An 18,805-nucleotide genomic window follows, 5' to 3' on the forward strand; every position below is an offset into this window, starting at 1 on the left:
TCATTTCAGTATTCAATAAATTGATGAGATTTTTAATGCTTTGTTGTACAACAGGCTTTGTGTTAGATTATTTAGCCCAACTGTAGACTAATGTAAGTGTTCTGAGCATGTTTAACGTAGGCTAGGCTAAGCTATGATGTTCCAAGGTTATGTGTATTCAACGCATTTTTGACTTACAATATTTTCAATTTATGATGGGTTTATGGAGATGTAACCCCACTCACTGTTAAGTCCAGAAACATGTGTGTAATAATCTTACTTAACCTTTTGAGGTTTTGCTGTTTCTGCTGTGTCTCTCATTTAACAGACAAGGAAACTGGAGCTTGCAGCAATTGGATACATGGCTCAAGTGGACTCTGCTGGTATGCAGTAGTGTCAGGATTAGAATCCAGGAAGTTGGGACTTCAAAAGTAACACTGCTAATCACCATGCTGTACTGTTCAGCTGTTAGGCCTTTGGGTTTCTAAAGAAGTAAATATACACTAGACTTTCACATGGAACAAAGTACTTCAAAGGAGTACATATATTTAAATGTGGCCAAATGCATTACTATTTTTGTTTATTCTTAGTTTCTAAATCCTTAAAAAGTTTCCATCTCTTTTTTAGGTTTGCTAATGTTTATCATCATGAATAAAGATAACATAAAGGTTGTAACATAGTGCCATTAAAAAAAATCCAATATTGGCATGAATGTGACAAAAGACTCCCAATTCCCTTGTGATAAGAGTATAAATTGGCACAAACTTTCTGAAGAACATTTAAAAATAAGTCATTATGATTCATTACTCTCTGAGGAAGGAATCATAAGAGATATTTGTCTTAATGCTATAATAGCAAAAACAAAAAAATTAGATGTCCAGTGATTATATATTTATTTCATCATATGAATGTACCAAACTTTGGGTAGAAAAATCACACTTTCAAAGATTACTTAATGGCATAATAAATGCTCAAGGCAATCTTTTAAAGAATCTATAAAATTGTATGTGTTGTATGAATTGAATTGTAAACAATTAGCAGAGGACTAGAAACAGTATATTCAATTTAATATTTTGATTAACTATGAAAGGTAACATTCTAAATGATTTTCTTTTTTTTCTTAATGAATATGCATTAGTTTGCTAATCAAAAAAAGAGTAAGCTGGGTGTAGTGGCATGCACTTGCAGTTCTAGCTACTCAGGAGGTTGAGGCAGGAGGATCACTTAAGCCCATGAGTTCAATTCCAGCCTGAGCAACATAGCAATACACTATCTCTTAAAATTAAAAAGAAAATTTAAAAAGAGGAAATGTGATGTGATTAAAATAAGATTCAGTATGCAGTCTAATACTTCATTCCGTAAACATCACCTATACGTCAACACCCAAATCATAAAATTCATTTATATAAAGCTTTCCTGATTTTGCTTCCAACAAGATAGTCTCTTTCCTCTAAATTCTCATACAGCTTTATTTGTACTTCTTTTATGGTACTTTTGTCACCTTTTGCCTTTCTCAATAATTATCTATGTATATGTGCCATCCTTCCTACCAGACTATAGGCATTGGCAAGTCAGGGCCATATTTGCTTCATAATTACATCTGCCATGAGTCTGACTCCCATTCTCCCTGTATTTTAGTCATATTTGTAAGTGAATAGGGATTATACATTTTGGTTTCTGTTTTCCCATCACACAATAGGCAATATGACACCCAAGCTAAATTGGTTTGTATATAGTTGCAGTGCTCTTTATGGCACCCAAGGAGACAAATACACTCAGTGGATGGTACCCCAGAGTACAATTTTTTTCTGAGATTTTGGATATATATAAATATATTACATATATATTTAATTGTATATATCTTACATATATAAAACAGTCCATATATCTAAAGATTGTCTGGCCTCTAGGAGGCCAGTATCCCTGTATCCAAGATGTTTGAGCAGATGCTGAAAAACCATTTATCATTGCTACCATACAGACAATTCAAGCCTGGCTTTGGAAGACTGTATGAACATCATAGTCCTGATAGTCTCATAATCCTGATAGATGACAGTTTATAGAATCCTGCTGGGATTCTACATTCATTGATTGAATGAATGATTAGAGAATGAATTTATGGATAAATATACAAATTAATGGGTGGAATCCCCATATAGAACCTTCAGATCACCTTGTACAGGCAGGGAATGGGAAAATGCCACTCATCATTATACAAGCCTATAAAAGAAGCTAGATAACGTCAAGGAATGACCATCCTGGGAAGTAGCTCCAACCACTAACCACAGCAGGCCACAGGTGGCCCTTTCATGTATGTGAGCCATAGGAAAAGTATGAGAGCATTACATTCATCGCAGCATGTGCCAGGCAGCATGCTAAGCACTTGAACAAATCTAATTTTCTCAACAACCTCCCCATTTAGGGGAGAGTACTCTCCCCAGTTACAGATGGGAATAGAAACTCAGAAAGGTAAATATACTGCTCTAGGTCACACAGTTAATATGTCAGCAGAACTGGGCTTTTGCACACAAGGACATGTAAGTCCAACTCCCAAGCTCTTCAGATTATACCATGCTGACTCAGGAAGAAATTAAAGCCTATGAACAAGCAAATGATTGATTTACCCTTTTTCTTCAAAAGTTTCCATGTAGACACATACAATTGTATTAGGTTAATGCAAAAATAAACATTGTTGTTCCATCCCCATTCTTGCGGGAAACAAATGGTTTCTCCTCAGAATAATATAAAATCATATGCCTACTTGAAACATTCTTAGATACCCCATAATTTCTCAAGATACCTTTTAGTAGACTGGGTGATTTTCAGACATTAATTTACAGGTAACAAACATTCCTAGGGTGATAAAACTAATTAGTGTGGATGTTTCAAATATTTTGAGAGGAAAGTCTATTTAGTGTGAAACAATCTATTTTCTTTGATAGCTCTTCAAGAGCCAAGAATTTTGCCCTAGTGGTTTTGTGGGATTTTTTTCCCCTAACTCTCCTTTCCTTTCCTTTTCCCTTCTGATCCTCTCCCCTGTAAAGCAAATGTGCAAACTCACATGCCTGGGGCAGTCACGGATACTTACAGTACCAAAAATGTGTCCACTCCAGTGGAAAAGGTGAAAAGGGTTTTAAAATTGAGCAAGGACAGGTTGAATGCCATGTAATTTAAACCAAAGCCAGCAACTCCTCACATGGTCATTGTCGAGGTTTGTGTGATGTAAATACTGATGCCTGAATCCCAACACAAAGATTCTGCTTCAATAGTCTGGGCTCAGGCCCAAAAATCAGCCTGTTAAACAAGCATCCCAGGTGACTCAGATGCAAGGTGGCCCTTGGACCACACCTGGAGAAACACTGAGGTGGTGAAGTCCTTCATGGTACAGATAAAGAAGTTGTGTAAAGGTTAAGTGGATTGCCCAAAGTCAATCCAACTAGTAAGCGGCAAATCTGGAATTAGAATACAGCTACATCACATTTTTTGCTTAGCATTCCGCACTTTTTTTTTTTTTTTTTAATTTGGGTCACTGCTCTATAAGCAGCAGCTGCAAAAACATTCATAGCTTACATTTGTGTGGCACTTCCTATAAAAAGAGCTCTCACATTCATTATCCAATATGATCCTCATAAAAATATATTTTCTGTATTTGGCAGATGAAGGGGCTGAAATTCAGACAGATTAAGATTCTTGCTCAAAATTATACTCAATTTGGGACAAAGTAGGACTTAATGAGTCCTGATAACTAGTAAGCACTCAAATGTTAAACATTATTATATTTTCTTTTTAGAAACTCTCAAAACTAAAAATATTGACCTAGGAAAAGTTAAGAAAAGTAGGAAAAATTGAAAACAAAACTGAAAACAGCCAAATCGCATGCAATAAAGTTTAATACATATTAGAACTTCAAAAATGAATCAAATCTTTTTATAAAATTTAGCTGTAAAATGGGGACAAGGAAAAGTAAACGTGAGAGGAAAAATAACTCACAATAATAGATAGATGCAGTAACTAAAGTTACTGCAATTTGGTATGTTAAAAAACTAATCAATGAGTTAAGCCTTCATTGTGTAACTTATACACAAAGATTTTATTGTTATGAAAATTTTAGCTGTATCTGAAAATTGTGGCAAACTAGAAATATTTTAACCGTGCTATATGTTGAAGGGATTAAAGTGAATTAATAATATACACTCTAGAAAGTCTTCTCAATAAAAATCAATGTTACTGTAATTCTGATTTAAATATCCATATTTATAAAGACAGTATAAAAATGTCCTTGAAGTCTAATCAAAACAATGAGTCAAAATGTCCCATGACCTCAAAAAGCTTCCTAGTAATAAAGTTACATCTGTTACTATTAAAGTTATAAATCGGTAACTGCAGAAGGACAATACATTGAACATGTAATATTTTATAATTTAATGGTAGTAAATCAGTTATCTAATATAGATAGAGCAATACATAGAAATGAATACTTTTTGTTTCTGCTTCTAATTTTAACGCTTTTTAAATTTACAAATGCTTTCAGACAGATGTCTTGCCTTAGAAGTATTAATACTAACTTAGATTGAACTAAAGCATTACGAAATTCCACTAAGGAATTCTATTAATGTTACTATCTCACTATGCTATATAATAACATAAACTACTGTTAGAATTACTCAAATTTTGTTTTTAAAGCATGCTCTTCCACTCTAAATAAGTGGTTTTCATGTACTGGTAATCTAGAGTATATGTATGATGCTCTAATTAAATAGTGTTTTTAATTAAAACATCTTCACTTTTCTTCTAGAACATTAGAATTTGCCAAAATAAAGCCAGTGCTCTAATCTCTACCATCTGATCGTTTTATACACACACACACACACACACATATATACACACACACACTTTTAAAGAATGTCTAAATACAGCCTCTTTTGCTTTAGTTCAGAAATTGACTGATTCCAGCTCCTCAATTTATAGCTTGGCCTTTCCTCTCAGACTGGACCAATATACAAAGGAGTACCACGTGCTTGGCAAGGTTAGCAAACCCAGTCCCTTCAGCATAAAATGGTGAATCACTTGCTGGCTACAGCAAAAGCTTCTTGACTGTTCAGTTCATCTATCTTTTCTGCATGTTCTTTAAGGCTAGGCTCCTAAGTGACTACCTTCTCTCTCTCCCAAGAGAAAGGAAAATAACTTGAGTGAATGAGTTCATGCCTGCAATATAAATATGGGAAGCTTTTTGAAGCACAGAAATACCTGTTTAGAATGAACTCATGGAAAACCCAACTTAAAATGCAGTGTTCTTTGTGTCAACAAAAGTCTACTTGGGCAGAATAAATAAGTGAAGCCATGAATTTCCAGTCTCCCAATGCCAGATTAAATCCCATTTCTTCAAAAAGACCCTGTTATTGCTGTGTCACCCTATTAGAACTTCATATTTGCTTTGGATCATTATAATAACTCCTCTATGGGTGCAGGAGCCCTGCCAGGGTTTAAGTAAAGCCATGACCACATTCAGTCTAGACACTATCATCTTCACTAAAATACATGAATAGAAAGTAACTTCTCAGAGGCACAGGCTCTAGTTAGGCCTCAAAGAAAAAAATATCAAAGGTACCAACAGAAGAAAAAAAATTGTTTATATGAAAAAACAAATTTCATTAAAATGCTTTTTTCAAAGAGCATGACAAAGACTATGTAATAGAAGGGAAAAATTCAATTTTGACATAGAAGTATACAACATTACCTGTTCATAAGCAAGCAAAATTTCTGAGAAACAAATACACGATACTATAAACTGAATACAATCCTTTATTTCAAGCCAACTCAAAATAAAATGCAGAAATAGTAAATAAGTGAAACTTCTTGTGTAGTTAAATTGAACTCCAGAATAATATGGAAGCCTATAAGACAAAGGAGAAAATCCATGTAACATAGAATTGATTGCTATCCAAAATGCTGTATTTCCCAGTCAATAGTGTGTGTGTGTGTGTGTGTGTGTGTGTGTGTGTGTGTGTTATAGTTGCCAGATAAAACACAAGATACCCAGTTAAATCTTAATTTCAAATAAAGAAGTATTGTGTTTCTTTTGTTTTTAGTATAAGTATATCCCATGCAATTATTTTTATTGGCTGAATTCGTCAATTCATGTGTGTGCCTCCTATGTTCATTCTCATTTTTTCAATCTGTATCAGGAAATCAGAAATGATGCTTCAAGTCGCAAAGAATGTAAACCCCTGAAAATAGAACTATACATTTCTAGATGAAACAGGTGCTTGTGAATTCTACTGCTGTAACAATAACAAAAAACACCTGAAGACATTCTGAAACCTCAACCTGGCCATTACAGACTGTAAAATACCATAGAAAATTATATTCCCATTATGCTTCAGGTATAGGTGTCAACTTCTCCTGGCAATGATCTTTCAGATCCTGAAACACATACATGTCACTGTCAATCCCTTCTTCTCCATAGGATGTTATTCTGACATATAGAAATGAATCCCTTTCCGCCGGACGCAGTGGCTCACACCTGTAATCCCAGCACTTTGGGAGGTCAAGGTGGGCAGATCACCTGAGTTTGGGAGTTTGAGACCAGCCTGACCAACATAGAGAAACTCCATCTCTACTAAAAATACAAAATCAGTTTGGTGTGATGGCACATGCCTATAGTCCCAGCTACTCGGGAGGCTGAGGCAGAAGAATTGCTTGAACCCGGGAGGTGGAGGTTGCGGTGAGCCGAGATCGCGTCACTGCACTCCGGCCTGGGCAACAAGACCGAAATTCCATCTCAAAAAAAAAAAAAAGTAAATATTATGCCAGTGCAAAATGCAGCCAAAAAGTTATAAGTAAATATTGCCTGACAATTCTGGAAGCTTCCCTTTCCACTCTAAGGATTTATACAAAATGTACATGCCTAACAAGGGTTACTGTTATAGCTAAGTGATATACTACTTACAATATAAGAAAGGTAATTGACTATTTCATTCAATTCAAGGTATAAAGAGCATCTAATAGAAATAATTCCTTTGCCTAGGCTTACTTGGAAAACTTCTATACACCATCTAAGATGAAATTCCAACATCAATTTCATCTCGAAGTCTTTTCCAGACACTGCCCAGTGAAATACAGCGTTCATATAGCACTTTGCCTATTTTATCATATTATATTGTATTTATTCACCATATTATATTGCACTTATTTAAATTATCTGTCATCTACTATAATGAGAGCTTCTTGAAGGCAGGATACATATTTTTGTTGATCTTTGCAGTCATCCTCATTAACAGAGGGTCTAGAAGACTTCAATGCATGTTTGCTGACAAAGTAAACTATTATCAAAAAGTTTGCACTGGAACTTAGACTTAAAAAAAGTCCTGAGAGGCAGGAGTTATAGCTGCTTCATTACAATGACCTTACGGCAAATATCCCTTTGAATGGGACCCATTATTAAATCTCATTGAATTTTCGGATACCTGGGTATATTACTATTGTAACTAGGCAACCTGTAAAACTCCCAATCCAAAACAAGAGATATATTTCATGTAGTCATTCAACAAATATCTAGAGTGCCAGGCCCTATTCTAGGTGCTGGAAAGTAGGATTAAAGCCCTAGCATCATAGAACAGCCATGACGATTCTTCACAGAGATTCATGAGGTAGCAGTGAGAGATTAGGAGCTATTAATAAATATCAGTTTCTTCCTAAGTAAATGATGATGAATCCCAGACTAAAGGATTCCTAGGTGGTCACACTGTGAAGTTAGGACTGGCTAGACAACAGCAATCAAGTCTCATGACCCCAACCATTTGCCATTTCTTCTATACATGCCAGACATGGCCCTTCACTGCTGATCAAAAGGAGATAGAACAACAGAATGGTGCCCTAGATCAGGGGTTCAAAACCCCCAGGTCAAGGACCAGTACCAGTCTATGGCCTGTTAGGAATCCGGCCGCACATTAGGAGGTGAGCAGCAGATGAGCAAGCATTACTGCTTGAGCTCTGCCTCCTGTCAGATCAGTGGTGGCATTCGATTCTCATAGGAGTGTGAACCCTATTGTGATTTGCAGATGTGAGGGATCTAGATTGCGTGCTTCTTATGAGAATCTAACTAATGCCTGACAATCTGAGGTGGAACATTTTCATCCCAAAACCATCCCCTCTCCTCCAACCCATCTATGGAAAAACTGTCTTCCATGAAACTGATCCCTGGGGCCAAAAAGGTTGGGGGCCACTGCCCTAGATGATACCTGGGCTTTCAACTGTGCCTTAAGTACTGCAGATCCATCTGAAGGAGCTCATGACTTTCTTATATTGACAAAGTGGCCTGTTCCATTGCAAAGTTCTTTTTAATAGTCAACACCATTTAACCATCTCTGAAGAGTTAGCAGGTCAAAACTATTAGCATTTCCTGTGATGCTAACAGGATTTTTCATACACAGGGCTGAGGCTCAACGAGTAGGGTGTAGGCAAAGCTGCAGTAAAAGCAAAGGCCATTCATTCGGGATAAAAATTTGCAGAGTATAATTCGAGCCAACAGCTGCCGGAACACAACAGTAATTTCATACTACGTCATAGAAATGAAGCACCCTCTCAAACATCAAATTATATGTGGACGTGGTGTGTAGGTAGATGTGAATGGATGTGGTTGTGTCAAAAAAAAAAAAAAAAAAAAAAAAAAAAAGAAAGAGAAAGAAAAAGAAGGGGAATGCTCATGAGGACACAACCTAAGAGTAATAATACTTGCTACCATTAAGTGTTTTCTGTAAGCCACATGTATGTGCTTTACATAAATCAGTTCATCTAATGCTCACAACCATTTAAGGAAGGTCCTACGATTCTTACTTTATTAATTCTGAAACCAAGACTCAGAGAGGTTAAGTCAGTTATTCGGGATTATGGAACTCGTAAGTGAGGAGCCAGGATTTGAACTTCAAACTCTGGCCTATCTTACTGCAAATTTAAACTCTCAATCCCTAGGCAACAGTGATTCTCAGTGGTCACCACACTTCATTTAAGAAATCTTTGCATCATTTATTACCTTTAACGACAAGGAAAAGTAAATGACTTTCCAACATTCATATTTGGATGAACAAGAGTCTCAGCCAGACAAGGCCTGAATCACTCTCAACAGACCTAAAATAAGAGCTTCATGTTCTGGTTCCTCTGTCCACACTTCAAAAGGAACTCTGCTAGGTTCATGTGGTATTTTTGGTTTCTGTTTCTGTTTAAACATTTCTTCTGAGAAAAAATATTTGAATGGAGATGGGCAACAAAAGGGTATAAAGAACTGGTGTTTGAAAGTTGTTTTCTGTCTTGACCCAAGCCCAGGGTGTGGGGTCTGGGAAGCACTGTGGGACTTTTGCAAGGACTGTCTCCTGGCCACCACCCATGCCTAGTGGCTGGCCAAACAATGGAGGCTCTCATGGATATTCTCTGAGGTTCTTCCTCAAAGAGGCCTTTACAGGGATGCCACTGGGACCTGAGGAGACTTGGGGTAGCTTTAGTTCCTCTTCAGAGTAACAGAATGTGTAGCTGGTCACCTGTGACCAGGGAATAAGAGACTCTGTGTCCACTCCCTGCCCCTAGCAAGAGGACCAATTGGGAAGTCTTCCCTTCCTGTCACATGGCTCTCCACAGGAAAGCAAAGCCCCCAGATTCATCTCTTTGAGAGGATCCTTTATACACTCACCACTCCCTTTAATGGGGGATAGTGCATCTAAAAGCTTATTATTAGAGAAGGTAATGGCTGGTCCGAGTGCAGGGAGGTGTACAACTAATTGATCATAACCAATTACAGATTTATTTGTTCTTTCTCCACTCCCACTATTCTACTTGACTAGCCTTAAAAAATTAAAAAGAAGGTGGGATGCATCGTTTATACAAAGAAGAATCATAGTCTCTTATGTTTGTCCTAATCCCCTTTCAAGTTTTTCTCTAGAAAGCTCTACATGGTTGATCCACAGTAGTTACTGTCCTTATAATTTTATTTATAGAATAAATAGAGTCCTAAGTAATCTTGGAAATCAAATTGGTCAACTTCATCCTACAGAAAAAATTAACACACAGGGAAAGTAACTTGCCCACAATCATCCAGATAGTTCTTGTCAAAGAGTAGATTCCAGAGGTGCCCTGACTTAGTGAATATAAGTGAACACAGAGAGAGAGAGAGAGAGAGAGAGAGAGAGAGAGAGGAGAGAGAGAGAGGAGAGAGAGAGAAAGAGAGAGGAGAGAGAGAGAGAGCACAAACTTAATATAAAAACCAAGTGGAATCAAAAATAGTAATATAATGCTGTTGTCAAGGAAGCTAACAGGATGCTAACATATGTGAAAAGCTACTATATGTGATGCTAATAACATACAAGCAATTCGGTTTCAGATGACTTTTTTCAAGGTTTCATTAGGGAGGGAGATTACCAATTGGTTATAAGAAGACCTATTCAAGGAAACTCTTTCTGTGAGAACCAGTTACCTTCACAGCCACAATGTTTACACCTAATCCTGGCTAGCCACATAAATACATGGCTGAAGTTCCCAAAAAAGATGAAGATGGAAAGTGTGGATGGGACTGAACAAGGCAGGGGCAGTAAAAACAGCACCTTAGTGGAAGTCAGGAAACCTGGATCCTGCCTTGGATCATGAGCTAACTAAGACCTGAAGTTCTCAATTAACCTGGAGGTCTCAGTCTCCTCATGTGTAAGATGTAGGAGTTGAATGATGTAATTTTTAGGGATCCTTTCAAGTTCTAAGAATTCTAAATCTGGACCGACTCCAGCCAAAAAAAGAAAAAAAAAAAAAAGCTTTACCAATTATATGCAGTAATACAAGTCCAGTGTTGAAAGCTGCATTTGAAAAGCTGAAAGAGAACCTAGAAAAAATATTGGCTGGGCATGGTGGCTCACACCTGTAATCTCAACACTTTGGGAGGCTGAGGTGGGCAGATCACTCGAGCTCACGTGTTCAAGACCAGTCTGGGTAACAGGGTGAAACCCCGTCTCTAAAACAAAAAAAGAACAAACAGAGCAGAGCCTCAAAGGAGGGTGAACATACATCCTAGGTTGCCCTAAACAGTCTTGATTTACTCCTGTTATCCCAGATTCCCAACAGTTAGTGCCTGTTTTCGCTCCCAAAAGTGTCTCAGTTTGGATGATACATTATGTGAGGATGCTGCCTATAAGGAATTGGTGTTCATTTGATCTTAGGGGACCCTTCACTATCTCCCATCTCCCACAGAGAGAAGCTCAAACTTCTTAGTATGTTACAAAGGTTTTGACTATCTTGTCAAAACTCCACCTGGCATATCCACTAGATGCTAATCACACCTGACTACTTTCAGTTCCTCAAAGGTGATCATCAATGCTCATGAACTGGTCACCTTCTCTTCCACCCAGTGCTACAGTAAGGCAAGCTCCTCTACATCCAGCAAGACTCAGCTCAAGATTGCCTCCTCTGGGAGCCCCTCCCATCCCTCCACTTGTCATCACTCGCTGCCCATACCTCTACTAGCACATGAACCTGAGTGCTTTGCAGCTCTTTTTTAGTCTCCTCTACTACATCATAAGCTCTGTAAAGAATTTTTTCTTTTATCCCTTAGCACACAATTAGCACTCAACAACATGTTCATTGGAGTAAACTGAAAAGAAAAGCACATATAGATTTGCTAACAGGATACTAGCCAAATTAAATCTTTCATCAGAGTGAACAAGAAAACAATGGTCTTAAACTTATCGGACTCCCGCCACTTTCGTCACCACTGGTGACAGTCTCCATGGTATGTGCAGAGTCAGTGTCCTGTGGTCAAAAAGCATGGTCTACAAGAATCTGAAAGCTGATTTCCAGTTCTGCCACTTACAAAAAGAATGATCTTAGACAAGTTATTTATCCTATCCTAATTCAGTTCCCTCAACATAAAATGAAGGAAATGTAACTCCTTGATGTAAGATTATAAACAACACAGGAAGAGTAGGGCTGCATACTGACCCTAGCACAGAGTAAGACAGACATAAAGAGTAATCTGATTTCCATGGTGATAGTTTCCAACCAGAACAGATCAAACTAGAAAAACAGTGTATCCCTCTTCTTCTCCAAAGAAGTAAGTCACACCTGGATTCATTTTACTTTATGTCTCTCCCCAGGACTCAGATGTAAAAACCTCCACATCTTAACCATGATTTTCTCTCTTCAAATTCTGGATTTCCTTCTTTCTAAGTTTCCCAGACAGAAGTGACATCACAAAGAATACAGCCAGAAAGGAAAGGACTTATAATTCAAGACATGCCGTGGTCAAATAAGGAAGAACATCTTGACTGCCACTCTGACTCAATAGTGGAACCGACTCAGAAGGAATTCTTGGTAAAATGTCAAGTAGGGAGACTTCAAGCCTAGGGAGGGATAACATGACTTCATGCTAGGGCAATGAACCTTCAAGTTAACTATACCTTGAACAAAATACTCCCTCAATCAGAAGCCATAAGTTAGTGCTAATGCAACACCAAACAGTGGAAAAGGGTGGATGAAACGAGAGTCATCAGAGGCAAAAGAAGAAAAGATTGCTCCCTTAAAAGCTTTCTCTGCCCAGGCAGCAAAGTTAGGCAGTTTCAACAGAAACAAATGAGATCACAGTGTTTCAATTTAATAGCACACTGTTGGCTGTTCAAATGTTATAACTAAATACAGCATGTGCTGCTAGTTGTTTTGATTAAAGGGAAGTAGAATAAAATGGAGGGGAAAAACACTCGGGCTCTGAAACCCAAGTGCCCAACCTTGAATCCCAGCTCCTGACCTTGAATCCTTGTTCCTATACTTACTAGCTGTGTGGCTGTGGGAGAGTTACCTAACCTCTCCTTACCTCAGTTTTTATCATCTGGAAAATACGGATAACAAATCAGTAACAGTACCTATACTCTATAGGGTTGTAATTTACAAATACTAATTTCTAAGGTAGCACCTGATTTATGCCAGGTAAGTATTTCACAACTAAAAATAATTATTAAGATCCAGTACTCACTCAAAAGCAGCTTAATACAAGATTATGCTTAAAAATCAGCCATTGGTATTGCCCATCATTAATCTCAAAGATGCCTTTATTTTAATATAAGTTGACTCACAGGAAGTCAGTTGCTGACCAACAAATTCTTCTCTTGATCATGAAGGCTGAATAGGTCTAAAACCCAGGGATCATTTTGATGAAGTTAAAATGGAAACTGAGTAATCATTCCCAGAATAAATGGAAGTAAAACAAACATATTATTTACTGAGCACCCATTGTAGCCAGGCATCTTCCAGGCTGTTGTATTTTAGAAGGCATGGAACATAAAGGTGTCGCTAGGTTTGGCTCCCACATAGTTGAATAAAGTGGCATTTACTGTAATGAATTCACTATGGCTCTGGTCTTCAGTTTTGAAGGCACAGAAACTTGGTTTTGTCATCACATGCATTTCCTCAGCATTCACTGACTACCAGATAACCATGGCAGGCAGTGTGACAATGTGGAGAAAACAGACAACAAATCATTACAATCTTGCCTGCCCTTACACACCTGGCAATCTGGCAGTGAAGAAAAATATTAAAAACCAAATGTGCACAAACTAAGGTAAAATAACCAGAATTATCAATGGACTAATTTACAAAGAGAAGAACTTCGAGTAGACCAGAATTCTTGTTCCTACTGAAGTGGGAGATCAGCAGGACTTGTTTTCACAAGCTGCTGATCAAAACAGGATGTAGCAAAGAAACCAACCCAAACCAGCAAGGACCAAGAATCATAATACATATGCATTAGACATTCCTACCAGCACCATGACGGTTTACAAATGCAATGGCAATGACTTGGAAGTTAACCTTACGTGGTTTCAGGAACTCCCCACCCCTTTTCTAGGAAGTTCATGAATAACCTGTTTAATTATATTTATAATTAAGAGTGCGGGCCCAGGCATGGTGGCTTATGCCTGCAATCCCAGGATTTTGGGAGGCCAAGGCAGGAAGATCACTTGAACCCAGGAGCTCAAGACCAGCCTGGGCAACATGACAAAATCCCATCTCTAAAAAAAAAAGAAAAAAAATCTGGGTAGCTGGGTGTGGTGGTATGCACCTGTAGTCTCAGCTAATTGAGAGGCTGGGTGGGAGGACTGCTTGAGCCTAGGAGGTCCAGGCAACAATGAGCCAAGATCATGCCACTGCACTCCAGCCTGGGTGACACAGCAAGATCCTGTCTCAAAGAAAAAGAAAAAAGAATGGGTACAAATATAACTAGCCAGCAATCCATTAGTGCTGCTCTGTGCTACCCTGCCTATGATATAGCCCTGCTCTGCCTATGGAGCAGTCATTTTGCTGTACACTGTTACCCTAACAAACTTGCTTTCTTTCCCTGTTGGCTCACTCTTGAATTCTTTCCTGGGCAGAGCCAAGAACTCTTCCAGGCTGAGCCCAAATTTTGGGGTTTGCCTACACTACGACAAGACCAACCCATGTCTCCCATGTTACCATGCCTATCTAAGGATGGACACTTACAATTCAAATAGGGGAGCACATTGTAGGAATGGCATTAGGCACCACGCCTTGAAAAACATCTGTAAAGATTGTGACTTCCCTATTCTAAGCTTTCCAACCACTCCCTGCCCACATCCTGCCCATTCTCTTATTCTTGCCACTTTTCTCAAAAAGGCTACGGTCCATTTAATTTCTGCTTCCCCTATCACAATCATATTCCCATCTTTCTTCACCAAATACCTTCACCTGTCACTGTGATGGGGTTTTCCATGTTCTAAAACTTCTTCCATCCCACAGCTTGAGAAATCATGCTCTTTATTCCACAGATGTCAACTGCATTCTATCTTTGTGGAGTATACTAGTTTAAATATTATTTCTGTTATTTTAAAGTTAGTGGTTGTGTAGTGGTAGTAGTTGGGCATGAGAAAGAGGCATTTAGGGCAGATGTACACTGAAACACTAGCTCCTACAGCCTCAAAATTATTATTTCAACATGAAAAACAACCCAATGAGGCACAAAAGTATGTCAATCATTCAGTACTTTGCACACTGGAATACACAAGATATTATAGAAAGGTCAAAATTAAAACAAGAACTTGGCAAGTTAATAGTCCAAGTTCAGTAGTCATTTGCTGCTGGCAATTCTGTGAACTATGAGCAGCCCTTTTCATAATAGAAAAAGTCCACGCATATAAAAAATGTCAACCAACATTTAGATCATCAGCAAATAAACATTTGAGTCAATACAGAAAAAAAGTCTCATGTTATTTAATGTCTCATGTTTTATTTCATACAAAAATAGCATCCATGGTAAACGAAGATGTGTTTCATCCACATTATGGAAAATACGGCCTTGTGGCACAGGTGTGCTTAAGGTCCTGTTAATAAACATACAGAGAAATCATTTTTGTAGTTCTACTACTAATTTTCATTGGATGAAATAAGACAATCGCATATCTGAGGTGACGGGGTCCTCCGTGTTTCAGTTAGTGAGGCAGGGTTTTAGGTATGTCAGTGATCCCAAGGCTTAGTTGCTATTCTCACAGGTCTACAAGACAGTCAACAATGAGTACAGCTGAAAATGATGTCCATGATGCATTCACCCTAACCAAAACAGATGAGACCTATGCATCAATCTGAATGCTACTTTATATAATGATCATTAGGACCCTGTCTCCTTTCAGTGGCTAAAATTAAGGTCACTCCCAAAGATTCAGAGGAACCACATAATCCCATGTTACATTCACTCAAAAATGCTACACAAATTGGAGCACAGAGAATTACAGGAACTTCCCAATGGATTTCTGCGGGGAAAGAGGAGGTGATAAAAATTTTTTTTTTCAATTTCCATAGAGAAAGATGAAATAATAAAAGGTTTTCAAAAAAGATTTTTTAATGTGATCAAATGTTAACCTGAATACAGTCTATGGAGAATGTGTAATTCCATTGGGTAATTATTTTAAAAAATTTTCACTCCAAAGGAAAGCTCCAAAGGAAATGTCTATATCTGTCCTTTTCATGGGTATACCTCCAGGAGCTAGCACAGAGCCCAGAACATAGTAGGTGCTCTTTAACTACCTTCTACACACATAAGTGAATAAATATGTTCCTCTTGATCACTACTATGAATTTTTCATCCAAGAAAAACAATGCTTATTTAAAAGCAGAAGGTATTTGACTCTACAAATCTTGCTCTTCACCTTGAAATATGGATTAACCTCCATTACTACAAATAGAAAATTAATAGAAAAGAAGGAAGTTTTCATGAAGATGACGGTCAGAGAATATCATTAACTCCAATCTGTTTTGTTCAGTAAATCTATACAAAACTTTGATATACTTACCTATAATGTAGTAACAATTACAGAATAGACTAATAAAAATAACCATACATGGAAGCATATTCATATTCTATGAAAGCACTTTCTGTCTGAAAATACGTAATACAGAAACTACAATGCAAAAGTTTCACAATTTAGGCTGTAAGAAAAACAAAACGAGTTTGATTGGTATTTCTAGTATTTTCAATATTAGATAGCCAAACTCTTCAATGACATTTTTTACATCATCATCATTTATACTGCACCACTGAGACCCATGTTTCCCTAACACTAATTCTATAATTTTAGAAAGACTCATAAGCTGACATTTAATATAAAGGTGCCTCATCCCCTTGTGATTCCTGCACATATACCTGGTGAATATTCATACTGTTGGTTACCTCTGTCACAAAAAAAAAAATGTGGTTTATGTTAAGTCATTGAGAATCTACAAGGTAAGTTAGTCAAGACAAAACTTACCAAGCACAATGACCACAGTCTTCAGAAGACTCATCATGGTATCCCGATTCCGCCGGGGTCCAGAACTATGCCGAGACATTCTCATAGTCCTCTGCCGAACATAGCCAAAGATGTGAGCATAGAGAACCACCATTACCACAAAGGTCACCAAGTTGAAAATGGCCCAGAAGACTAAGTAAGAGTCACTGTAGAGGGGTGCCATGTTGGAACAATTTTCAATATCACAGATACAGTTCCAGCCCACACTGGGTATAGCACCCATAACGATGGCCATAGTCCAGATGACCACAATGACCACCACTACCCGCCGGTTGCTCATCCGTGTGTGGAGCTGCATGCGGAAAACCGTAATGTGCCTCTCGATTGCAATAGCCAGTAAGTTGGCCACAGATGCCGTCAGGCTGGTGTCAATGAGGCCCTGACGAAGGAGCCATGTGCTAACAGTCAGCCTCCGAGTATTGGGTCCTGTGTTGAACATGAGATAGAAGTAGGCCAACCCAGCAAAGAAGTCTGCAGCAGCCAGATTAGCCATTAGGTAATAAATAGGAAAATGGAAGCGGCGGTTGACATAGATTGCCACCATGACCAGTAGGTTGGCCAACATGATGAAGATACAAACAGTGATTCCAAGTCCCATCACCAGCTTGCTGACTGTGTTCCATTCTGTGGCAAGATGCTTTCCACTTCGGTTATAAAAGAAGGCAATGGATTCGTTGTAGAAGCACTGTGGTTCATTCATGGCTGTGAACTAAAAGAAAAAGGAGAAAAGATGATGAAAAAGAAGCCACAGGTCCAGATTTAAAGCTTATATAGACAACACAAGACTTCTATAGTACATGAAACAGAAAAGCAAAAGCAAATAATTTGAATATTTGATCCTGCATACCATCTTGTGATTATGTTGAAACCCCAAGGTTTCTCACAATATTACTGTCCTCAAGATTAAAGGCAGTTGGAGTTAAATAAATGACAAGGTCTCTGTTTAGTGGTTTCATGTCATTGAAGTCTACTAGAAAAGCCACATGGCCAAGAAATCTTGCTCAAAATATATGAGACAGACAAAAATTTTGCAGAACATTGCAATTGGATATTTACCATAGTAAAATCTATTTGATCTGTTATTTAGGGAATCTGTAAACACAGTTGGTTTCTAGATAGGGTATCATTGCCCTATTATTCTCCATTTCTATTCTCACATAGTATGTTCTATGTGGGATAGACATTTTGTAATGCAGGTTCCCACAAGGACCATCATTCTGAACATTTCAAAGAAGTCACTGTGCATCAAAGGTTTTTTGCCCAAAGCCAGCATTTGCTGCTCAACATTCCTGTGGTCAGCACTGCCTACTCCCATAACTCCTTAACCTCAGCATAGGACTTGTCAACCAATCTATGACATTTGAGAATTTTTTTTCTTTTTGGAGGACCCAACGTAACCTCCAAAGAGTAGGTGACCCTTTGACAATTCTCTACAAGTAAAATATACTTAGATTAGATGCAGCGTATTTTTTAAAGTATGGAGTGACAATGCTTTATAACATGTTTACTTATTCTTCAACATCATTGATAAGAATATATTTGCTTATTATTTATACTCTCACTTAAATCTAAAAAGGATTGAGACAGTGTAAAACAGAATAATATATATTTACTTACATATATCATAATATATAATAATTATATATAATATGTAATTATATATAATAATATATTTAAACAAAATTAGAAAATAAGTAACAAAAGAGAAATTAGAAAATTGTACATCACATAGAGTAAGTCATTCTTCTTGAAGCTGTAAGCTTACCTGGGACCCCTAAAATTAAAAAATGTATCTTGAAGACAGTTCACATTCTACAATTTCATTTTTATTTTGCTTTGCATCTAATAAATTACCCAAAAGATATGACACTTTTAACCACTATTTTTGATCAAATATTCTACTGAATATCCATAGGTTGTACATAAATGTTTACCAAACACTGAAACTTCCAAGAACAATGTGAAACACTTAAGTGGTTAAGTCTTCTGACTTACCCAGGCATCTAAAG

The 18,805-nt window shown here is 37.6% G+C and overlaps 1 protein-coding gene across 3 annotated transcripts in view; it reads right to left on the reverse strand.

The window, feature by feature from the left end:
* Positions 1-18,805, reverse strand: part of LPAR1 (lysophosphatidic acid receptor 1) — a 186,400-nt gene that overhangs the window by 64,956 nt on the left and 102,639 nt on the right. For all 3 annotated transcript variants that reach the window (XM_010365565.2, XM_030920225.1, XM_030920226.1), the window contains exon 4: positions 16,758-17,505. In XM_010365565.2, the coding sequence (XP_010363867.1) occupies positions 16,758-17,505 (748 nt within the window). The remainder of the gene's footprint in view (positions 1-16,757; positions 17,506-18,805) is intronic.

This window comes from Rhinopithecus roxellana, chromosome 16 (genome assembly GCF_007565055.1).
Source record: "Rhinopithecus roxellana isolate Shanxi Qingling chromosome 16, ASM756505v1, whole genome shotgun sequence".
NCBI classification, from domain to species: domain Eukaryota; kingdom Metazoa; phylum Chordata; class Mammalia; order Primates; family Cercopithecidae; genus Rhinopithecus; species Rhinopithecus roxellana.